The sequence below is a fragment of the Pleurodeles waltl genome, chromosome 6 (assembly GCF_031143425.1).
Source record: "Pleurodeles waltl isolate 20211129_DDA chromosome 6, aPleWal1.hap1.20221129, whole genome shotgun sequence".
Lineage (NCBI taxonomy): Eukaryota > Metazoa > Chordata > Amphibia > Caudata > Salamandridae > Pleurodeles > Pleurodeles waltl.
Genome location: NC_090445.1, coordinates 399555425 through 399580367, shown reverse-complemented (window position 1 = coordinate 399580367; position 24943 = coordinate 399555425). Strand labels below are relative to the sequence as shown.

The following is a 24943-nucleotide window of genomic DNA, read 5'->3' as shown; positions in this document are numbered from 1 at the left end:
CTAAAATAATTGAGCTGTTATCAACTCAACAATGAAACTGAAGAATTTTAGTTTAAAAAAACCTTAAGAGTTTGTTGGCAACAACTTGGTATGTATTTACAATTCCAGCGAACACCAATGCCTAATTTAGATCAACAGATAGATCTTTTGACAATTCTCACTTGTTAATTCCACCTTTATTTTAAATTTTGAAAAGGAAGAAAAGTAAGTCCTGTAAACAAATTTATAATGGCACTCTACCCCCAAAAGCGATGGGAATTCACATAATTTGCCTTCCATTTTAAAAATATAGGTGGTATTCTTTAAATATTGGTAAGAGTGCAGTTCTTATCACTTCTGTGTAAAGTACCTTTAACTAGTGGTTAGTCAAGGAAGATGCAGTCAAGTTCTATTCCGATGTGGCTTCAAAGGTACCTAGCAGACTATGATTAAACTATCCTGTGACCAGTAATGTATGTGTTACATAAGAAGATGTTTAAACAGTTTGTCTTTAAAATGTGCATCTTTAAATTGAGAGTTAAGCACCCCTAAGGACAACAAAATATTTAAGGATAAAAGTCCATGTTTACAGTTAATTACAGCTAAATTGTCCATAAACACATTGAAGAATAGCTTTACATGAAATGTTAATTGAAGTTACTTTTATGTTCAGTGCTAACTAATTTAGCTCTCCCTCCAGTTCTTCTGCCTTGCTGACCAGCTACTGGCTTTCGATAATAGCTCTTAAACTCTAAAAATGTAAGGCCATTTTTGCATCTGGTTTGTTCAATACAAACTGTCTGCTGCTGCCTAATAAATTAGTGTAAATCTGGGTTATTAATGATATTCTTAAAATTTGCTACACTCTATGATATGCAGTATATGCCAGGTATTATGTGTCTAATGTTTTCACCATGTATTGCTCTATAATTTATATTCCGAACTAATATTTTGAAAAGAGTAGCACTTTGAAATTAAAAAACTTAAATTTGAGTTGACCATGACCTCATTGTACGTCTGTTTGTGTACGTTTTTGCTTTCAGATTACATCTCCAGCTGGTTTACTGGAAAACACGAAGAAGAAGAAGAAGATGATACAAAAATGGAATTACGTAAGTATTTGGACATAATATATTTAGCCGTGCACATCTTATTGCACAGTTCAGGAACAGTCCAGTGTGTTCATGTAAAGACTGAAGAACCGTTAGTAAAGGACTTCTGTTTAATAAAAGGGTTTATAGATTTTTAAACAGCTTCATATTTGAACTAATTGAAAACAGTGCTAAGCAAGTCATGGTTTGGTGCCACAAGAACAGTTTGGAGACAACGCTGCATCGAAACAAATCAAACTCCTAAGAGAGCCACAGTTAGGAGGAAGAAGGAAAGCCATAAACAACGCTATCATATTAGGACTGTTTCAATATTATTTTTGTATTGACAAAGTGTTTGAAAGCCAGACCTCCAATATTGTCTATCTGTTGTAGCTTTCTTTGCATGGCTTTTATTATGCATAGTGCTCACTTCTTATCAAACAACACAAGCACATGATCTATCTATATAAATTAATAATCTGTATTACATTTTTTCTCTTTCAATGCTATGAAAAATACAGAGTGCCTGAGATCATGCGCGGGTAAGTCAATTTATCAATTTATTTTTCACATCTAACCAAAAATGTAAGTTCGGTTTATGATATTAATTGTACTTCCTTTGTTACAGTTTTGTTTATACAAAGTTCTATTATATCTCAGTTGAAACAAATCAATCCAAAAGGTAATTGAAATAAAGTACAATGACTACAATGAAAACTGTTGTTCAACTTTAAAGAAACCTATTACATCTATGTAACCTTATGTTTAGATATATTCATCCAAAATAAAAAATTCAGATCAAAAGCTACAGCAAGCAGTCTGCCTCAATAAATATATCAGCAAAAAATGAATAACCTCTGACATTGCACAATACAGAATCTAAGATACAAAAACATGTTCCGAACTCTAAATCACAGTATTTATTGATTCATGGCCTTTTTGGTCAATGCAATACATCTGATATCACTTTAAACGGCCCCCAAATCTTTTACCATCTGTAATTTCGATACTTTTTTTAATTTTGAAAACTTGGCCCTTAAATGCCAAAGCTGCAATTGTTTTTTTCAGTCCTGGAGGAGTAAAAAATATGTGTTTTGATGTATTAACTCCTTCAAAGCATCTGTGATCCACATTCCAGAAAGTTGGCACAAATTCCTTTTTAAAAACACATAGATGAGAATTTTGACATTTAATTTTATTTTCTGTAGTACACTATACTATACTTCCATATTTTCCAGCGCTAGCCGAACCACAGTTATGACATCTGTGCTGAGCAGGTAGCAGTATCAATAAGATGTTAATTAATTGGGAAAGAGACATGTTTTAAACTGTTTACTGAACTGTGTTTTCGTCTATACCATCCTTAGCTCCATAGGATGTGAGATCCATAGTTTTGGATCACGATAGGAGAAGGAACATCCACCCCATTGAATCCCTAGTGTTTGAGGCACCTTTGGCAATCGAGCAGTGGATGACCTTACAACCCTGCTTGGGGTATATGGCTTTAACATGGCCCTTAGCACAGACGGACCTTTTGTATGGAGTACTTTATGTACAAGGCATAATACCTTGAGTTTCACCCATTAATTAACGGGAAGTTAGTGAACTGAAACCAAGGCATTTTTAGCCAAGGTGCGTTTTAGGACATTGATCAATATCCGTGATGCCATTTTCTATCCATCTGGCTACTTTTTCTAGACAGGATGCTAGCTGCTGGTGATGTGCTCCTATTCCAATTGTGTGAGTGAGACTGTGTCATATGCTTAGGAGACAATTCAAAGGCCAAGCTCCTGAAACTGTCGAAGCAGGCGCATGCATAGGTTAAAAAGTGTGGGACTGAGGGTTGTGCCCTCCACCACCCAGCATCCAGGGGGAAAGTAACCGAACAGAAGGGATGTTTGCAGATCTGAAATGTCCTGTCTTTTAGGAAGCAAGTGAGCCAATTTAGAGCATTGTATTTTATCCTGCCTTCACTCATTCTTTGAATAAGTATCTCATGGTCTACCGTGTTGAAGGCCTCACTCGAGGCAGGATGATGGCGGCCCCCCTTCCTTGTCCAGCAGTATCTTAAGCTACTCCATGAGTGCTAAGAGTGCCGTTTCAGTGCTGTGTTGAGGGCAAATGCTTCTATAGAAATAGAGAGAGGTTTTGGTTCACATGATTTTCTAATATCTTCCCTACTTCAGGGAGCAGGGATAAAGGCCTGTATTTCCCTGGCATGAGGCAGCACAATTGATTTATTGTTATTAATGGGTTTATTAAGGGCATGTTTCCAAGCAGTAAGGACCATTCCAGTATCAAGTGAAAGGTTGAGAAGTTCCAGTAGAACAGGAAGGATATATTTTGCTCCTTGCAGCAGTAGAGGGTGTTAGACCTGACAACCTTAGGGTGGTCACCCCTAACTTTTTATCTGCCTCCCTCCACTTTTCAGATACTGTTTTTGCTGGCTTTAAGACTCTGCACACTTTATCACTGCTAACCAGTGCTAAAGTGCATATGCTCTCTTCCTTTAAACATGGTAACATTGGATCATACCCAACTGGAGTATTTAATTTACTTATAAGTCCCGAGTAAAGTGCACTATATGTGCCCAGGGCCTATAGATTAAATACTACTTGTGGGCCTGCAGCACCGATTGTCCACTCACTTAAGTAGCCCTTTAACCTTGTTTCTGGCCTGCCATTGGAAGGCCTGTGTGTGATGTTTCACTGCCAATTCGACTTGGCATTTAAAAGTACTTGCCAAGCCTAAAACGTCCCTTTTCTGCATATAAGTCACTCCTAAGGCATGCCCTAGGTAACCCATAGGGCAGGGTGCTGTGTAAGGCAGGACATGTACCTGTGTAGTTTACATGTCCTGATAGTGTAAAACTCCTAAATTAGTTTCTACACTGCTGTGAGGCCTGTTCCCTTCATAGGCTAACATTGGGACTGCCCTTATATATTGCTTGAGTGGTAGCTGCTGATCTGAAAGGAGTCGGAAGGTCATATTTAGTATGACCAGAATGGTAATACAAAATCCTGCTGGCTGATGAAGTTGGATTTAATATTACTATTTCAGAAATGCAACTTTTAGAAAGTGAGCATTTCTCTGCACTTAAATCCTTCTGTGCCTTAAAATCCAAGTCTGGCTGGGTTTAGCTGACAGCTCCCTTGTGCATTCACTCAGACACACCCGAAACACAGGATATTCAGCCACACTTGCATACATCTGCATTTTAAATGGGTCTTCCTGGGCTGGGAGGGTGGAGGGCCTGAGACTTGCATGTCAAAGGACAGTAGCCTGCCCTCACACAAAGGACTGCCACGCCCCCTACTGGGACCCTGGCAGACAGGATTGAACTGAAAGGGGACCTTGTGCACTTCTAAGCCACTCCTTGAAGTCTCCCCCACTTCAAAGGCTCATTTGGGTATTTAAAAAGGGCCTCTGCCCCTACCAACTCAGACACTTCCTGGAGAAGAGAACCTGAACCAGAACCTGCATCCTGCCAAGAAGACCTGCCTGGCTGCCCAAAGTACTCACCTGTCTGCTTTCTGTGAAGGACTGCTGCCTTGCTGTTGCCCTGCTGCCTTGCTGCTCTCTGGCTGTGGTGAAGAAGTGCTCTCCAAGGGCTTGGATAGAGCTGGACTCTTGTTCCCTAAAGTCTCAGGACCAAATAGACTTCATCTCTACAAGAAGGACTTCTTGTGCAGCGAAATTCGACTCACAGCCTGCCAGAAACGACGCACAGCCTGCACCACGGTGAAACTTTCACCGCACGCCAAACCGGAACGACACAGCCCGACTTAGCATCGAGAAGATCGGCGCAGCGCCAGCGTGGTGACTGGAAATTCGACGCACGGCCCACCAGATCAATGCACAGAAGAGTTAGAATGATGCAGCCCGACTTCCAGAGAGGAATCAACCATCGCCTGCCGTGCGGTAGAAAATTAGATGCAACGCCCACCGAATCGAAGCAGCTCCTGTGACTTCGTCCTGCCAGCACAGGAAATCCACACATCGTCCCTGGGGCATCCAAAAACCCAGCAACCCCGAAGAGGATCCACGACTGAGTGCCAGAAATCGATGCACAGCTGTCCCTGGGTGAAAACTAAATGACGCATTGCCGTGTGTGGCCCGAGAAATCGACGCACACCCCTTTGTTTCAATGCATCCCCTCCTCTGCGGTTCTTTGTGGAGATTTTTCACGCAAACCAGGTACTTTGCATTTGAAAGAGACTTTGTTTGCTTTTAAAAGACTTAAGACACTTTGAGGGTCATTCTGACCCCGGCGGTCAGAGACCGCCGGGGCCAGGGTCGGCGGGAGCACCGCCGACAGGCCGGCGGTGCCCCGCAGGGCATTCTGACCGCGGCGGTTCGGCCGCGGTCAGATGCGGAAAACCGGCGGTCTCCCGCCGGTTTTCCGCCGCCCTTGTGAATCCTCCATTTTTGGAAAATGGGTTATTGGTAGGGCAGGTAGGTACCTACACCTAGCAACAAGCCACTAACCTCCACATAGGTACAGTTAGGTCTCAGTAAATTAATCCCAGCTCAACCCTTGGTAGCTTGGCAACGAGCGTCAAGGCTTAACTTAGGAGACAAAGTGTAAAGCATTCAAATATCACAAAACAGTAATTAAATAAAACACAGGAAACAGTTTAAAAATCCAAAACCAATTTATAAAAATAGTTTATATTTTTATCTTTAAAATTACACAAAAACGATTAAAATCGGTTCAGGGGAACCGGAGATATGAATTTTTAAAGAATTATTACTTTTCTAGCGCTTAGAAACAAAAAGCGCCAATCGGGTCATCTGGTTGCACCTCGACCGGGGCAAAGTCAAACTTTCAGGCCGACCGCGATGGAGCCCTGCTCGGCTACAGGTCGCAGGAGGCCTCGGTTAAAAAGTTACCTTCTGACTTAGTCTTTATTTTGAAGTTTTTCTTCACCGGGACGAACCTGCCAGTTGAATCCGACCTCCTGGAGCCCTTGTCCGGATACGCGATGTAGGTTTCCTCGGTGGAGACTTTTACCTTCGGACTTAGTCGTTTTTTCGAGATGAAAATCCTTTGACCGGGGTAAACCTGGATCTTGATCCGACGTCCATGGAGCCCTTCTCGGATACGATGGCTGGGAGGTCCCGGTCAACTTTTTACGTTCGGACTTAGTCTCTTTTTTGGATGTTTTTCTTTACCGGGACGAACCTCGAAGTCAGGCCGGGTCGCGGTTGAGGCAAGCCGGCTAGAATTTCCGCGGCGGGTCGGTCCCTCTCTGGAGCTTTTTTCCAAAAATTCTCAAATCTTTTCCAAACTTCTGGGGCTTCACCCAGATGTTCTTTTAAGGTTCTTTTGGGGTCCACAGCTCACCCCAAGGGTCCAGAAGTTCTGTGATGGTCCTTGGGGGGTGCGGACTTCAACTCCCAGAATGCACCTGGCGCAAACTCCTTTTTGGCCACTGGACAGTGGTCAGCTGGTCGCTTTCTTCAGGAGTTGGTGCAGGGGACTCTGGTTAGCAATTTTTCACCTGTAGCAAACAGGGAGTCCCTCCTTGAACCAGTTGAAGCCAGGCAAAGTCCTTCTTGTGGTGAAGCCCAAGTGTGCAGCTGGTGCAGTCCTTCTGAGTGCAGGGTCCAGGTGCAGGCCAGGGGTCCAGCAGGGCAGTCCTTCTTCTTCTTTAGTTCCTTTCTTGTTGAATTCTGGAGGGGATCTGAGGTGTGGGTGCAGGTCTGCCAGTTTTATCCTTGCTCCTGGGTGAAAAGCAGGGGGGCCCTGGTTCTCCAATCAGGGACAGGGTCGTCCCACTGTGATGACCACTTCCTGGGAAGTGTGGCAAAAATCCATCCCAGAAGGTAACAGTCTCTAAAAATCCAACATGGATGAATCTGATTTTTGGAGGTTACATCTGGCTGAGCCCACCCACTGGTGTGGCTAAAAATCATAAACACACCCCTCTCCTGCCTTCTCCTAATCTAATCAAGGGGGCACCTAGCTGTCTGGGGTTGCAGGATGTGGGGGTGTTGCTGGGTGCTGCAAATGTCCTTCTCTGCCTTTGAAGACCAGTTTGGCAGCCCTCCCCCTTCCTGCCTCACCATCTGCTGAGGGGAGATTCTCTCCCCCAAGCACATTCCTTTGTGTGAAGCCAGGCCACTTCACACCTAATCAAGGCAGCCTGGCAGAAGCTGCTGCAGGCTGGCCAATCAGAGCACAGCAGCAAAAACAATGCAGAGCTGAAATTGGCAACTTTTTAGGTAAAGTCTAAACTTTTTACCTGAACAAGTTATATTAAATCCAACAACTGGAAGTTGTGGGATTTATTACAACAATCAATTTGATACCAAAGTCTTGGTATGTAACATTTAAGGAGACTTTAAAATTTAAAATAAAGTCTGCCCATTCTAGCCTATGAAGGCCATTTACTTCAATGAGGGAAAAACGAATTTGGCTGTTTTTACCTCACCAGGGCTTATAAATCTATTTTTATAAAGTCCCTGCTTATAGTTACATGGCACCCAGCCCTAGGGGCACATACGGCACACCTTAGGGGTGACTTATATGTAAAAATAAGGTAGTTTAAGACTTTGGAAGTACCTTTAATTCCAAAGTCGAATTTGCATATAACTTTAATTTAAAAGCAGCCATCAAGGCAGGCTTGCTTTTAAAATGACACTGGGCACCTCAGCAATGCACCTAGGTGTGCACCACCTATGCTGTGGTCCCTAAACCTACATGCCCTACCATATACTAGGGACTTATAGGTAGTTTAACTTAGCCACTTATAATTAGCCTAATTTGCATATCCATTTTACACAGAGCACAGGCCCTGGGACTGGTTAGCAGTACCCAGGGCACCTTTAAAGTCAGGAAAACACCAGCAAAAAGTGGAAAATGGGGGCAAAATGTTATGGGGCCTCTGCAATCAGCCCTGTTTTCTCACACAACCCCCCCCCCAGCCCACACGCCCAGGAGACTCAGCCCAACCCTGGGAGAGTCTTCCTGGCTTGTTAGACGAGGAAGACAGTGAAGAAAACTGGCTGTCCCTTTGCAGGGCCTACTCTGCCTTATATCCTCCTGTCAGGGTCACTCCCTATGGGTAGTGAAGCCATCCCAACAGTCTAAGGACCCAACACAAACTGAAACTTTCCTCTAGGGGGGTCTTCCTCCTTTCTCTCTGCCAACTTGGGTAGTGAGGTGCCCCCCTCCCCTACTCCAAACTTTGCTAGGGCAACACCTAGCTTACCCAAAGAGGTCACCCAACACTTGAGCAACCCCACCATGACCAATAGGGTCAGGGGGCCTACTTTGCTATTGGCCCTGGGGTCTGCCTCCCAGGCCAAGTACAGTGCTGCCAGGAAGGCTAGCACCCAGCAGAGGCTACTGACAGCTGTCAGTGCCCAGAACCACACCCTAAGCTCTCCACTGACAGGTGGCTGAGCTGCTTTAGGGGCATTTTTGGGGTCCTGGCACCCCTCTTGCTGTCTAGAGTGGGGGGCTACCACCTCCTGTGGCAGACACCCTCCTTCCACTCTCCCTTCTGTCAGTGCAGGGGCAACACCTTGCATCTGGACAGCTGCCTGACTACTCAGGACTTCCTTGGGGTCAGGTGAGGCCTCACCAGTGCCAACTCTGGGCTCCCCCCCTACTGGGGCAGAAGGCCTTTGGCTCCCTGGAACTCTCTTTAAGAGTGGCCTACCCTTCCTTTTCTTCTTTCCTTTTCTTGGGGACCCCTGTCTCCTAACTGTAGGGACTGACTCCCCAGGACTTTGGGTTGGGGGGGCGCCCTGGGCGACCACCCCATCTGGGACCAGACTCACCTCTGGGAGGTCATTGCCCAGGATACAATCTAGGGGGAGGTCAGCACTGACTACCACCCTAATCCAGTCAAGGATACCCTCCCTCTCTAGGGGCACTATGGCTACAGGTTTGGAGGTGACCTCCCCTGTGGCTATCCTGACTTTCTTTGTCTTTCCTGGGACATACATGTCTGGGGTCACTAACCGGTCACTCACTATAGTGTGACTGGCACAGGTGTCTCTCAGGCCAGTGGTGGGGATCCCATTCACTTGAATGTGGTGGAAGTGCCTACTCCCACCCTCAGGGATCACCAGCTTACCATCTGGTCCTGTCTCCCAGCACAATGCTAGAAGGACTTCATCATCTGAGGAATCCTCCTCTATGGCTACACTGGACAGCCCAGTGCTAACCACCTTCCTTGGACAGGCTGCATCTCCTCTGAAGTGACCTGTCTGCTGACAGTCAAAGCAAGCCCTACTGTCCAAGAGTTTTTTTAACCCTGGGTCTCCCTGTCTCTGCTTGTCAGAGTGGGAGTGGGATTTACTCTCCTCCTTCTTAGGGTTCTGGGGTACAGAGGGAGTCTCTGTGGTGGGCTTACCACCTCCCTCCTTAGGTTTTTGGGGACCTGTCCCCCCCTTCTTGGAGTCTCCCCCCTGGGACTTGACAACCACCCTGGTTCTCAACCACTCATCAGCTGCCTCCCCTAGCTCTCTAGGGTTGGTCTGCTTAGAGTCCACTAGATGCTGGCGTAACCTTTCTTGGATACAATTGGTCAAGATGTGCTCTCTCATGATCAAATTGTCTAACCCCTCATAAGTATCTACTTTGTTACCAATAATCCAGCCCTCCAGTGCTTTTAGTGAAATGTCCACAAAGTCAACCCAAGACTGGGTACTGACCTTCTGGGTGTCCCTGAACTTCATTCTATATTGCTCTGGGGTCAAACCAAACTTCTTGGCTAAGCACCTCTTCATACTAGGGTATGAATCTGCCTCCTCCCCCCTTAAGGTCAGAAGCCTATCCCTCCCTGAGTTGGGGACCAACTCCCACAAAAGGGAACCCCAGTATTGAGGCCTAATCCTTCTCATTTGGAGTGCCCTGTCAAAGGCCCCCAGCCACTTATCTATGTCATCCCCCTCTACATAAGCAGGAACTACCCCCTTGGGTAACCTGGGGCAAACTCCCCCACCCATGGACACCTCAGCTTCTTTATCGCTGCTTCCATCTCTTTTCTCTTTGTATGCCCACTTTTTCTTTTCTAGGGCCAGCTTCTCTGCTTCCAAAGCTATGTATGCTAGCTGGGCCTCCAGCTCTCTTTCTCTGATGGATGGGTTCTCTCCTCCTGAAAGGACCCCCTTCCCACCACTAGCTTTGGATCTGCCCCTAGTGACTGTATTTACTGAGGACCGTTCTTCCTCATCCTCACTTAGGCTCAGATGCCTTCCCTCCCCTGAAAGGTTAGAGCTAGAATCTTCCCCTTTTTCTTCCTCCTCTGGAGCTTCCTCTGTCTCTACCTCTTGGGCCTCAGCCCATGCTGTCAGGGGTTTAATCAGGATTTCCTTCCTGAGATCAGTGGTTGCAGGCAACCCTCTTTCAATACACAACCCCCTAAGCTGGACTACTGTCAGTGTGGGTAGGCTAGCCAGATCAAGCTCCATGGTTCCCTAGTTTTGTGTCAACAAAAACTTTTTGCAAAAATTGGAAACAAGAATTTAGAAAAATTACAAAAATTCAATATTTGAAATTAATCCAAATTAAAAATTAAAAACAATTTTTGCACTAGGACAATTTAAAGGATTTTTAATTTGTTTTACCCAAAACTGTAACGTGATATTGAACACAAGTACAGGATCCCGTCGCTGCTTCCAATTATGTTGGAAAATGGGTTATTGGTAGGGCAGGTAGGTACCTACTCCTAGCAACAAGCCACTAACCTCCACATAGGTACAGTTAGGTCTCAGTAAATTAATCCCAGCTCAACCCTTGGTAGCTTGGCAACGAGCGTCAAGGCTTAACTTAGGAGACAAAGTGTAAAGCATTCAAATATCACAAAACAGTAATTAAATAAAACACAGGAAACAATTTAAAAATCCAAAACCAATTTATAAAAATAGTTTATATTTTTATCTTTAAAATGACACAAAAACGATAAAAATCGGTTCAGGGGAACCGGAGATATGAATTTTTAAAGAATTATTACTTTTCTAGCGCTTAGAAACAAAAAGCGCCAATCGGGTCATCTGGTTGCACCTCGACCGGGGCAAAGTCAAACTTTCAGGCCGACCGCGATGGAGCCCTGCTCTGCTACAGGTCGCGGGAGGCCTCGGTTAAAAAGTTACCTTCTGACTTAGTCTTTCTTTTGAAGTTTTTCTTCACCGGGACGAACCTGCCAGTTGAATCCGACCTCCTGGAGCCCTTGTCCGGATACGCGATGTGGGTTTCCTCGGTGGAGACTTTTACCTTCGGACTTAGTCGTTTTTTCGAGATGAAAATCCTTCGACCGGGGTAAACCTGGATCTTGATCCGACGTCCATGGAGCCCTTCTCGGATACGATGGCTGGGAGGTCCCGGTCAACTTTTTACGTTCGGACTTAGTCTCTTTTTTGGATGTTTTTCTTTACCGGGACGAACCACGAAGTCAGGCCGGGTCGCGGTTGAGGCAAGCCGGCTAGAATTTCCGCAGCGGGTCGGTCCCTTTCTGGAGCTTTTTTCCAAAAATTCTCAAATCTTTTCCAAACTTCTGGGGCTTCACCCAGATGTTCTTTTAAGGTTCTTTTGGGGTCCACAGCTCACCCCAAGGGTCCAGAAGTTCTGTGATGGTCCTTGGGGGGTGCGGACTTCAACTCCCAGAATGCACCTGGCGCAAACTCCTTTTTGGCCACTGGACAGTGGTCAGCTGGTCGCTTTCTTCAGGAGTTGGTGCAGGGGACTCTGGTTAGCAATTTTTCACCTGTAGCAAACAGGGAGTCCCTCCTTGAACCAGTTGAAGCCAGGCAAAGTCCTTCTTGTGGTGAAGCCCAAGTGTGCAGCTGGTGCAGTCCTTCTGAGTGCAGGGTCCAGGTGCAGGCCAGGGGTCCAGCAGGGCAGTCCTTCTTCTTCTTTAGTTCCTTTCTTGTTGAATTCTGGAGGGGATCTGAGGTGTGGGTGCAGGTCTGCCAGTTTTATCCTTGCTCCTGGGTGAAAAGCAGGGGGGCCCTGGTTCTCCAATCAGGGACAGGGTCGTCCCCCTGTGATGACCACTTACTGGGAAGTGTGGCAAAAATCCATCCCAGAAGGCAACAGTCTCTAAAAATCCAACATGGATGAATCTGATTTTTGGAGGTTACATCTGGCTAAGCCCACCCACTGGTGTGGCTAAAAATCATAAACACACCCCTCTCCTGCCTTCTCCTAATCTAATCAAGGGGGCACCTAGCTGTCTGGGGTTGCAGGATGTGGGGGTGTTGCTGGGTGTTGCAAATGTCCTTCTCTGCCTTTGAAGACCAGTTTGGCAGCCCTCCCCCTTCCTGCCTCACCATCTGCTGAGGGGAGATTCTCTCCCCCAAGCACATTCCTTTGTGTGAAGCCAGGCCACTTCACACCTAATCAAGGCAGCCTGGCAGAAGCTGCTGCAGGCTGGCCAATCAGAGCACAGCAGCAAAAACAATGCAGAGCTGAAATTGGCAACTTTTTAGGAAAAGTCTAAACTTTTTACCTGAACAAGTTATATTAAATCCAACAACTGGAAGTTGTGGGATTTATTACAACAATCAATTTGATACCAAATTCTTGGTATGTAACATTTAAGGAGACTTTAAAATTTAAAATAAAGTCTGCCCATTCTAGCCTATGAAGGCCATTTACTTCAATGAGGGAAAAACGAATTTGGCTGTTTTTACCTCACCAGGGCTTATAAATCTATTTTTATAAAGTCCCTGCTTATAGTTACATGGCACCCAGCCCTAGGGGCACATAGGGCACACCTTAGGGGTGACTTATATGTAAAAATAAGGTAGTTTAAGACTTTGGAAGTACCTTTAATTCCAAAGTCGAATTTGCATATAACTTTAATTTAAAAGCAGCCATCAAGGCAGGCTTGCTTTTAAAATGACACTGGGCACCTCAGCAATGCACCTAGGTGTGCACCACCTATGCTGTGGTCCCTAAACCTACATGCCCTACCATATACTAGGGACTTATAGGTAGGTTAACTTAGCCACTTATAATTAGCCTAATTTGCATATCCATTTTACACAGAGCACAGGCCCTGGGACTGGTTAGCAGTACCCAGGGCACCTTCAAAGTCAGGAAAACACCAGCAAAAAGTGGAAAATGGGGGCAAAAAGTTATGGGGCCTCTGCAATCAGCCCTGTTTTCTCACATCCATGGCGGCGGAGCGCGCTCCGCCGCCATGGGGATTCTGACACCCCCTACCGCCATCCTGTTCCTGGCGGGTCTCCCGCCAGGAACAGGATGGCGGTAGGGGGTGCGCGGGGCACCTGGGGGCCCCTGCAGTGCCCATGCCAATGGCATGGGCACTGCAGGGGCCCCCGTAAGAGGGCCCCACTTTGTATTTCAGTGTCTGCTTTGCAGACACTGAAATACGCGACGGGTGCCACTGCACCCGTCGCACCTTCCCACTCCGCCGGCTCAATTCTGAGCCGGCGTCCTCGTGGGAAGGTTGATTTGCCCTGGGCTGGCGGGCGGCCTTTTGGCGGTCGCCCGCCAGCCCAGGGCAAATCCCAAAATACCCTCAGCGGTCTTTCGACCGCGGAGCGGTATTTTGGTGGGGGAAGTCTGGCGGGCGGCCTCCGCCGCCCGCCAGACTTAGAATGACCCACTTTATATCACTTTTACAGTGATATCTCAACATGTACTTATTGCATTTTAATCGTTTTGACCTGCATCTTATCAGATAAATATTATATATGTTTCTAAACACTGTGTGGTGTATTTTGGTGGTGCTATATTGTGTTATTTTATGATTTATTGCACAAATACTTTACACATTGCTTTCTAAGTGAAACCTGACTGCTCAGTGCCAAGCTACCAGAGGGTGGGCACAGGATAATTTGGGTTTGTGTGTGACTTACCCTGAATAGAGTGAGGGTCCTTGCTTGGGCAGGGGGTAACCTGACTGTCAAGACCCCATTTCTAACAGGGGGGATGCAGATTTCACTTTGCTAAGAAGTGTTGGGATAATTTCACTGGTAATGGGGAGGACATTTGTGAGGCATATAGTGGGTGGGTAAGGAGTATGTCTCTCTGGGATAAAATTAGTTTTATTTTTTGTACTTTGTAGAGAGCAGTATATGTCGGAGATCTTTAAAAAAAAAAAACTATGCTGGTGCATTGAAACGTGTCACTATGGCTTCTGGGCAATTACTGTCAGATTTTAATGTGGTTAGGGATTTCACAATTTAGAATAGTTCCCTTAGGGAGTTTGCTGCCTTAAAATTTTTAGTTTCCTGGTAAGAAGCATGGGCCTTTTTAATTTCTAGGTGAAATGGCTGTATGGTAGGTGTTTTTCTCACTTTCACCATAAGTTTTCCTCCACTTTCTTTCTAGTTTTTTACATTCTTTTTTTAATGTCAGTTGGGCAAGGATGTACCAAGGGGAAGATTTACCCTTGTGGCCTAATTTAATCGATGTTACTGGGATCACCTAATCTAGGAATTGCATGACCCTGTCCTAATTGATTATTTGCTAGTGTGGGCTATTCTCCAAGAGCAGGTTTAGAGTAGGCTAGAATAGAGTGCTAGTTTTCCTTGTAGAGTTTTGACCATCTACGGTCAGTTCTATTTACTGGTATAGAGCCTGAAGAAGGAAACTTTCAGTACAATGTCTTTGATATCAGGTAGTGGTCTGGCCACAACATGGGACAGGGCTTTCTGACCTTAGGATTGGAGTCATTACTGAAAACTGGGTCGAGGGGGTGTTTTTTTTCATGGGCTGGGCTCTGTACTCTTTGTGTAAACTATAGGGAGCCAAAACCATGTAGTAAGCCTGGTGAGACTTGAGTTTTTGGTGCTGTCCAAATGAACATTAAGATCCCCCAGTAAGGTTTAGTTTGGTTTTCCAATTAATGAACTAGCAATAAGATCCAGGAGGACCTTTAAAAATTTGGCGCATGGTCTTGGGGGCCTGTAGATCAGGACCTCAGAGAACAAGAATGTTGTGGTCATAGCGATGGAGAAGAAAAGGGCCTCACAATTGGGGAAGGGGAGGGGATTGTAGTAGCATCTTAAAGAATCTTTAAGTATTTTGGCTATTCCTCCACCAGCTTTATTTACATGGTTTTTCCTGCATATGAAGTATCCCACCAGTAGCTCTTGGTTCATGTCAAGTGTGAAGTTATCATGTAGCCACGTTTCCGTGAGGAAGACGGTGTCACGACCTTTGCCTCCACAAGGGCAAAAAGCTCAAGTTTGTGACATGTGAGAGATCTTCAGTTGATTAATATTAGACTACAGCCCTTCACTGAGATCTGTTCACAACTGCCCTTAATGGACACAGGTAGAGTGAACCGGCAGTTCGTACATTTCTATTCTGCACTATCTAGTTTAATGGGGTGGCAGTAATTGTTGCAAGGAGTATTCCGTAGGGCATATAGGTTTTGGAGGGAAAAACTTACCATGGGCCTCATTTACAATTTTTTGCCACAAGGTAATGCAGCAAGTCACTTTGCTGCCCTTCCCTCTTTCAAAACGAAAAGGCAGGTGTGTGCTGTTTTAATTAAATATGGCCCATTTTTCTCCCTTCTCCCCGAACTGGTGCCCAAATTGGTGCCTAACACCAACGTAGGCACAATTGCACCATAGTGCAAGGGTGTCTGCATTGTTGGCATGATGGTTTTTGTGCAGAAAGAGACCCACGTCACCTTTGTACTGATGCAATATTTTGGGTGTGTGATGCATCTTTGATGTGGATCCTTGCAATGCACCACAAACCAGGATTTAAGGTGTCTTGCCCAGCTGGCCTATCGGGGTCCCTCTAGCCAGCATGTGCTTTGCCATCATTGGCCTAAACTTGTGACTTTGTCCCAGTCGAGTGAGAGCAGATAGCCACAGTCAGCGCTTTGTGCTTTTTGGCCCCATCCACCGGTTCGAAACCAGCACTCTACGGGCTCTCAACCCGGGAAGATCATCAGCCTGCCACCAAGCCGACCCTAGGAACACCCATTCTTGTCGCTCCTGCTCCAGTACCCTCCAAGGACCACCCAATGATCCCGCACCAAGCAGGGACAGCCACCTTAAGTGCATACTTTTCAACACACACTCCCTCGTCAAACACACAATAGAAGTCTGGGACCTCGTCGACTCAATAGCCCTAGACATCGCCTTCTTCACGGAGACTTGGATCACCCCCAACACTGCCCCAGACATCGTCCCGGCCATCCCGTACAACCACAAAATTATCTACAAGGATGCCAACAGGCCTGGAGAAGGCATTGCCATAATCTACAAGAACAACCTCCACCTGACTACCACCATTGAGTCAGAGTCCCTGTCAACGCACGAGCACCTACGCTTCCAGATCCAGACCAACCCAAACACCTCCCTGCATGGCACCCTCATCTACAGGACACCCGGACCCCAACCAAGATTGTACGAAGATATCACCAGCCAAGCACTCACCTTCTCCAACTACATCCTACTCAGGGACCTCAATTTACACCTGGATACCCTCAACGACCCCAACACCTCAAACCTCCTGGACAACCTCACAACTATCAGCCCTTAAACAACTTGTCAACGTCCCCACCCACAGAGCTGGACACATTCTCGACCCATCTTCTCAGCAGGGGACAACATCACCATCTCCCACTCCTCTGAGCATCATTGGACCGACCACAAGTGCATCCACTTTACCTACACAAAGAACACCGCATGCCACCACACCCCCCATCCACCTACCAGATGCTGGAGCGAAGTCACAGTAGCACAGCTCACCAATGCTCTCAACCACTCCCTCCCACAGGACACAACGGACTGCGCTGACAACAAAGCCCCCCTAAGGAAATCAGTAGGCAATTGTCCGAGCAAAACACCCAAGTGGTTTACACCAGACTTACAGGAATCCAAGCGCACCTGCAGATGTTTGGAATGTAAATGGAGGCTCAGCAAATCCACAAAAGACTGCACAGCCTACAAAATTGCAGTCACCACGCACCACCAGAAAATCAGAGCACCCAAAAAAGCTGCATTTCAGGCACAACTCAACACCAGCACTCACAATAGCAAATCGTCATCGTCAAAGAGTTCATGAATCCCGGGGCAGACACCTCATCCATCCCTCCCTCCCAATACCTCTACCACGACCTCACCACCTTCTTTCACCGTAGGATCCAGGACATCTACGAAGGATTCAGGAACTAAAGCCCACCAGCACCACTCACCGCCATGGGCCTAGCACCCACTAGATACTGAACCCTTTGACTGTCATCACGATAGAGGGCACCCATAGACTGATGAACTCCATCCACTCTGGAGCACCCTCGGATCCATGCCCTCATCACATCCTCAACTTGGCCAACGCCTCCATAGCACCGGAGCTCTGCTGAACCATCAACCTATCCTTCAAGACCCCAACATTCCCTTCAGACTGGAAACAAACCAAAATCAGCCAGCTACTCAGGAAACCTACAGCTGACCCTAGGGAACTGACAAACTACATACCCATCCTTTGGCTCCCTTTCCCAGCCAAGGTAACTGAGAAAGCCATCAGCCAGCAACTCACCGAGTTCCTCGAGACACACTGTATCCTAGACCCTTCCCAGTCCAGCTTCAGAAGCAACCACAGCACCTAAACTGCACTCTTAGCAGCCACCAACGACATACGCATCATACTGGACTGTGGAGGCACTGCCGCACTAATCCTCCTCGACCACTCCGATGCATTTGACACCATCTCCCACTCCACCCTCTATGACAGACTATAACGATGCCGGTATCCGAGACAAAGCCCTGAACTGGATCAGGTCCTTTCTCACTGGAAGAACACAGAGGGTCAAACTACCTCTGTTCAAATCAGAACCTAAAGGCACTTGTTGTGGAGTGCCCCAAGGATCCTAACTCAGCCTGAATGTTGGATCTGGCCCTTTTTGCAGGGTCCTCCCCAAACTTTTTGCCTCCTTCCTCCTATTTTTTTCTGACCTGTTCCTGTAGGCTTTAGGGCTCTGGGCACTTTACTACTGCTAACCAGTGCTAAAGCGCATGTGCTCTCTGTGTAAATTGTACTGTTGATTGGTTTATCCATGATTGGCATATTTGATTTACTGGTACGTCCCTAGTAAAGTGCACTAGAGGTGCCCAGGGCCTGTAAATCAAATGCTACTCATGGGCCTGCTGCACTGGTTGTGTCACCCACATGAGTAGCCCTGTAATCATGTCTCAGACCTGCCACTGCAGTGTCTGTGTGTGCAGTTTTAAATTGTAAATGCAACTTGGCAAGTGTACCCACTTGCCAGGCCCAACCCTTCCCTTCTCCTACGTGTAAGACACCCCTAAGGTAGGCCCTAGGTAGCCCCATGGGCAAGGTGCAGTGTATGGTTAAGGTAGGACATATACTAATGTGTTTTATATGAAATACTGCCAAATTTTGTTTTCACTGTTGCAAGGCCTATCTCTCTCATAGGTTAACATGGGTGCTGCCTTTAAATATGATTAAAGCATAGCTTCCCTTTGGGAGCAGATAGACATGTGGAGTTTGGGGTCTCTGGGCTCACAATTTGAAAATAAATCTTTTAGTAAAGTTGGTTTTGAGATTGTGTGTTTGAAAATGCCACTTTTAGAAAGTGGGCATTTTCTTGCTTAAAGCATTCTGTGACTCTGCTTTTTCATGGATTCTCTGTCTAGGTCAGTTTGACAGTTGGGCTGTTTGCACCTCTCACTAGACAGTGACACAAAGGGAGCTGTGGTGTAGCCTGCATATCCTGATGAGCCATCTGTGCCAGGAGGGAGAGTAGGAGTGGTCACTCACACCTGCAAGGACTGTGCCTGCCCTCACACCATGCAGTCTCCAACCTCCTGGTGTGTGTCTGAGGCTTTGCCTGGGCAAGGCAGGACTTCTCAAACTAGTGAGACTTTACCTTGAAGTAAGCCTACTTCAAAGGCCAAAATGGGTATAAGAAGAACACCCAAAACCACATACTTTAGACACTTCTGAGGTAGACACTCTACCTAACAAGACACTTCCTGGAGAGGAGAACCTGAACTAGAATCTGCGACCTGCCAAGAAGAATTACCTGGCTTCCCAAAGGACTCACCTGACTGCTTTCTGTGAAAGACTGCTACTTTACTGTTGCCCTGCTGCCTTGCTGCTCTCTGCTTGTGGTGAAGAAATGCTCTCCAAGGGCTTGGATTGAGCTTGCCTCTTGTTCCCTAAAGTCTTAGAACCAAATATACTTCACTCCTGCAACTGGGCTCCTTGTGCTTCGAAAATTTGACGCACAGCCTGTCAAAAACAATGCACAGCCTGCATTGCGGTGAAAAATTCACTGCACACCGAACCGGGACGACACAGTGTGACTTTTGCAAGGAGAAGTTCGACGCAGCACCAGCATAGCGACCGGAAATTCAGCACACAGCCCACTGGATTGACACACAGCCGAGCCGGAAGGACGCACCCCGACTTCCAGAAAGGAATTGACGCAGCACCTGCCGTGCAGGAGAAATTTCCACGCAACGCCTACCGGATCAACACAGCGCCCCTGACTTCGCTCCGCAAGCCCAGGACTCCACACATCGTCACCGGGACGTCCAAAAACCCTGCAACCCGAAGAGGATTGAAGTCCGCTCACCAGAAATTGATGCAACGTCTTCCCTGATGGGAATTAACAACGCAAGTCTGTGTGCGAACGGGTGAAACCGACGCACACCCCCCTCTTTTCCACGCATCTCCTCCTCTATGGTTCTTTGTGGAAATTTTGAACAGAAACCAGGTACTTTGTGCTTGAAAGAGACATTTATTGCTTTTAAAAGACTAAAGACACTTTTTTGGGGGTGATTCCAACCCTGGCGGTCGGTGGTAAAGCGGCGGCCAACCCGCCAACAGGCAGGCGGTCCAAAAAATGGAATTCTGACCCTGGCGGGAACCGCCAACACAGCCCGCCACTTTAACACTCCGACCGCCACGGCGGGACAGACAAACAGAGCGGCGGTCACCGCCAACAGGCAGGCGGCAGACAATGTACCGCCCACCCTATCACAACTCCCAATCCGCCACCTTTTCCGGGGCAGGAGCCCCGCCGATAAAAACACGGCAGAAACAGACTACGAACGGGAAAACGCTCATCTCTATGCACTCCACGAGGATTCTGGACAGCATGGAACCCGAATTAAACATCCTACCAGCTATTGTCTACCTGCTCATCTACCACGAGTACGAACACCGGCGCAGACGACAACGGTGAGTACTGCACCTACGACACAGGGGAGGGGGGACGAGAAAAGGTTACGGCCACACACATACACGACACACCCACCCCCCCACCCCAAATACCCACACCCTAATGCAGAGCAACAAGTCAGAGTGACACTCCCCAAACCCCCCGGAAGAATGCAAAGACATAATTAAAATGATCCTTAAAATTTATGTATAAAATAGGTTCATTGAAGTCATGGTAAATATGCAATATGAAATATACAAAATAAATAATGAACATAGTGAAAATTATAAACATAGGCAATAAGTCCTGCACAGTTAGTTAAATTTCCATAGTCCGTGGGCCAATGTGTACAAACACATGGACAAAGCCCACACAGGAGACCGGATACCATTGGAGAGAACACTGCAGGGGCATCAGATGATGAAACAACAGGCACCTCGGGGGAAGGGAAAGGGGGGCACCTCAGCCACATGAGTCCACGACGCCAGATCCACGAGGGGCCTCCATGCCCACTGTACCATCCTGGGGAGTGCAAAGCCACAGTCTCTCAAGTCTCTACAGTGGGAGGGTTGCCCACTGTGCCATCCTGGGGAGTGCAAAGCCACAGTCTCTCAAGTCTCTACAGTGGGAGGGTTGCCCACTGTGCCATCCTGGGGAGTGCAAAGCCACAGTCTCTCAAGTCTCTACCGTGGGAGGGTTGCCCACTGTGCCATCCTGGGGAGTGCAAAGCCACAGTCTCACTAGTCTCTACAGTGGGAGGGTTGACCACTGTGCCATACTGGGGAGTGCAAAGCCACAGTCCATCAGATGGATAACCGACTCCACTGGTATTGGAGAAGGCATGGTGCCCAGAGTGCTTTGTGAACACCTGCTCGACACAGAACCGGCATTGTCAATGGACCAGCGCTGCTTGAGACGGCGGGGCCCAGCGGAGCGGTGCTTGAGATGGCGGGGCCCAGCGGAGCGGTGCTTGAGATGAAGGGCCCAGCGGAGCAGTGCTTGAGATGAAGGGCCCAGCGGAGCGGTGCTTGACAGGAAGGGCCCAGCGGAGCGGTGCTTGAGACGGCGGGGCCCAGCGGAGCGGTGCTTGAGACAGTGGGGCCCAGCGGAGCGGTGCTTGAGATGAAGGGCCCAGCGGAGCGGTGCTTGAGACGGCGGGGCCCAGCAGAGCGGTGCTTGAAATGAAGGGCCCAGCGGAGCGGTGCTTGACAGGAAGGGCCCAGCGGAGCGGTGCTTGACAGGAAGGGCCCAGCGGAGCGTTGCTTGAGACAGCGGGGCCCAGCGGAGCGGTGCTGGACAGGAAGGGCCCAGCGGAGCGGTGCTTGACAGGAAGGGCCCAGGGGAGCAGTGCTTGACAGGAAGGGCCCAGCGGAGCGGTGCTTGACAGGAAGGGCCCAGCGGAGCGGTGCTTGAGACGGCGGGGCCCAGCGGAGCAGTGCTTGAGACGGCGGGGCCCAGCGGAGCGGTGCTTGAGACGGCGGGGCCCAGCGGAGCGGTGCTTGACAGGAAGGGCCCAGCGGAGCGGTGCTCGACAGGAAGGGCCCAGCGGAGCGGTGCTTGACAGGAAGGGCCCAGCGGAGCGGTGCTTGAGACGGTGGGGCCCAGCGGAGCGGTGCTTGAGACGGCGGGGCCCAGCGGAGTGGTGCTTGAGACGGCGGGGCCCAGCGGAGCGGTGCTTGACAGGAAGGGCCCAGCGGAGCGGTGCTTGACAGGAAGGGCCCAGCGGAGCGGTGCTTTAGACGGCGGGGCCCAGCGGAGCGGTGCTTGAGACGGCGGGCCCTGTTCAGCGGTGCCTGTCTTCACGGCGGGGCCCTGTTCAGCGGTGCCTGTCTTCACGGCGGGGCCCTGTTCAGTGGTGCCTGTCTTCACGGCGGGGCCTTGTTCAGCGGTGCCTGTCTTCACGGCGGGCCTTGTTCAGCGGTGCCTGTCTTCACGGCGGGGCCCTGTTCAGCGGTGCCTGTCTTCACGGTGGGGCCCTGTTCAGCGGTGCCTGTCTTCACGGCGGGGCCCTGTTCAGCGGTGCCTGTCTTCACGGCGGGGCCTTGTTCAGCGGTGCCTGTCTTCACGGCGGGGCCTTGTTCAGCGGTGCCTGTCTTCACGGCGGGGCCCTGTTCAGCGGTGCCTGTCTTCACGGCGGGGCCCCGTTCAGCGGTGCCTGTCTTCACAGCGGGGCCCTGTTCAGCGGTGCCTGTCTTCACGGCGGGGCCTTGTTCAGCGGTGCTTATCCTGTCTTTCAAGGGAGCCAGACCTGGCCAAGACTCCCCGCTTAGTCGCCCTCCGACCTTGCGGTTGCGGGGCCCTCCTTTGATGGAGTCTTGGGCCCGTGGGTGTTGTCCGTCACACCCGGTATGGGGCTGGTGGGGCCCTCCTGGTCCGCTCGCCTGCTGCATGACTTCTCCGCCCTGCTGCCCTTGCCCTCCTTCGCTGCAGCTCTCTGGCCCTTGCCTCCCTTTGATGATGTGGCAGGTGACAGGGCAAGGCTACTGTCCTTGGTGGCAGCCGTCTCAGGCTTCTCGCGCTGGCCCTTAATTTTTTTTGTCCTCTTCCCAGGGGGTGGGCTGGCTGTCCCCTTGCTGCTGGCCGATGTTCCTGCCCTAGGAGCTGGTGGACTCCAATAGCCCTGCACTGTGGTCATACTAGATGCAGGGCTGGTGGTGGCTGAGGTGCTCTTTGGACTCTTACCAGATGGCGGGGGTGGGTCAGTGGTTGGAAAGAGGTCAAGGTTGGAAAGGAAAATCAATTTAGAAAGACAGGGATGGGTAGGTGTAGTGGGTATGGGAGTGGAGGAAGAGGATGTGGTTGTAGGAGAGTCAAGTGTGCTGTCTTTGGGTGCAGGTGCTTGTGACGGAGGCTGTCGTGAGGTGGATGGCTGTTGGGTGGGTGGCTGCCTGCGTTTGTGTGGTTTCGAAGAGGGGGTGACAGACACACTGGGAGAGGACACAGGGGGCGTGTAAATGGCAGTGGGGGTGGTGACTGCATGTGTGCGGACTGTACTGGAGGGTGTGCTGGTGACGGAAGTACTGGCTGATGGTGGTGTGCATGCAGGTGTAAGTGGAGACGTCACAGGGAGGGAGGAGGGAGACGAGGAGGTGGGGGACACAGAGGTGGTAGTGACTGTTGCCATGTCTGCATCTGGATGTTGCTTGGGTGAATGCTTGTGTGATCTGTGGTGCTTATGTCTGGATGAGCTGCCCTTGGGTGTTGAGGTGTGTGCAGGCTGGTCAGATGGTGTGGATGGGATAGGCTGAGGAACAGGAGACAGGGACTGGGTGGAGGCAGTTAGAAGAGGGAGGCTGGAGACAGGGACAATGGCTGCCGTCAGTGCTGAGGCCAGAGCGTTGAACGATCGCTGATGGGCAGCCTGACCCGAATGAATGCCCTCCAGGTATGCATTGCTCCGATGCACCTCCCTTTCTACACCCTGGATGGCATTCAAAAGGGTAGACTGCCCAACAATGATGGTCTGGAGGAGGTCAATGACCTCCTCACTGAGGGCAGCAGGGGTAACTGGGGCAGGGCCTGAGGTGCCTGGGGTGAAGGAGATGCCCACCTTCCTGGGTGAGCGGACACGGAGCGAAGGCTGAGGGGCTGCTGGGAGGGCGGGGCTGGTGCGCTGGGTGGCGGCTGTACCTGTTGTGGCGGTGGGCACGGATGTTGCCGCCACCGCTAGGGAACTCCCTTCCGAGGACGTGTTGGTGTCGCTGACGTCTCCACGGGTCCCCGTTGTGGAGCTCCCCTCGCCCCCCGTCTCACTGGTGTACTCGGAGTCTGTTGCATGGCCCTCCGGGGCCATGTGAGATGCAGCTCCCTCGTGCGCCGATGCCAAATCTCCTCCGCCTGATGATGCTAATGCACACATGCACAGGAAGAAAAAGAAAATGGGTGGGGGGGAGAAATGAAGACAGGTTGAGTGCATGCATTTGCAACACCATTGTCGGAGAGGACAGACACAGAAGCCCCCTGCACTACGCCGCGCAATCGGGGTACACTACTCAGTTCTTGTGACTAGGCCTACAGGTCTATGGACGACAAATGCACACATGGGTGATGCAGGACCATGGATAGCTGTACTTGGCACCCTACAGAGGTGGGGGGCGGGGACACAGGGCCATGCCTAACGGAGGGGACTAGCCTACAGAAAGCGCCCTGGCCTAGAGTTACCAACAGCCCTCCTCCCCAACCCAGACACCTCCACTGCATGCAAAGATAGCAGAATGTGCTGATACTCACCCCCTTGTGTCTGCTGTGATGTCCTCACCCGCGCATCCAAATCGGGGTAGGCCACCGGCAGGATCCGGGACATCAGGGGGGTCAATTGGCGGCTGGCACCCCTCCTACGTTGGGAGGCCATCCCCAGCAGAGACTCGGCGGTCTTTCTGGTCCTGCGGCGGATGTCCTCCCACCTCTTTCGGCAGTGGGTGCCCCTTCTGTTGTGGACCCCCAGGGCCCGGACGTCCTTGGCGATGGCACGCCAAATGTCGATCTTCTGATGGGCGCTGACCTATGTGACATGTACAGGGTGGGAAAGGAAATATCATCACTTTTCTGCATGGTCGATGTGAGTGGCCCCCCCTCCCCAACCTTGCCATGTGGCACATGTTCTCATCTGTCGTGCGTTGCACTCCTCATTCGCTCCCCTCCCCACCATCTTACATCCAGCCCACTCAACACAGGCATAGCCCATTCAACGTGCACCCTGTGTACTAACCTGTTGGTCTGGAGGACCGTAGAGTA

The 24943-nt window shown here is 49.4% G+C and overlaps 1 protein-coding gene across 6 annotated transcripts in view; it reads left to right on the top strand.

The window, feature by feature from the left end:
- LOC138299775 (cytosolic phospholipase A2 gamma-like) overlaps window positions 1-24943 on the top strand; it is a 380498-nt gene that overhangs the window by 164468 nt on the left and 191087 nt on the right. For all 6 annotated transcript variants that reach the window (XM_069238318.1, XM_069238319.1, XM_069238324.1 and 3 more), the window contains 2 exons: window positions 1023-1091; window positions 1592-1612. In XM_069238318.1, the coding sequence (XP_069094419.1) occupies window positions 1023-1091; window positions 1592-1612 (90 nt within the window). The remainder of the gene's footprint in view (window positions 1-1022; window positions 1092-1591; window positions 1613-24943) is intronic.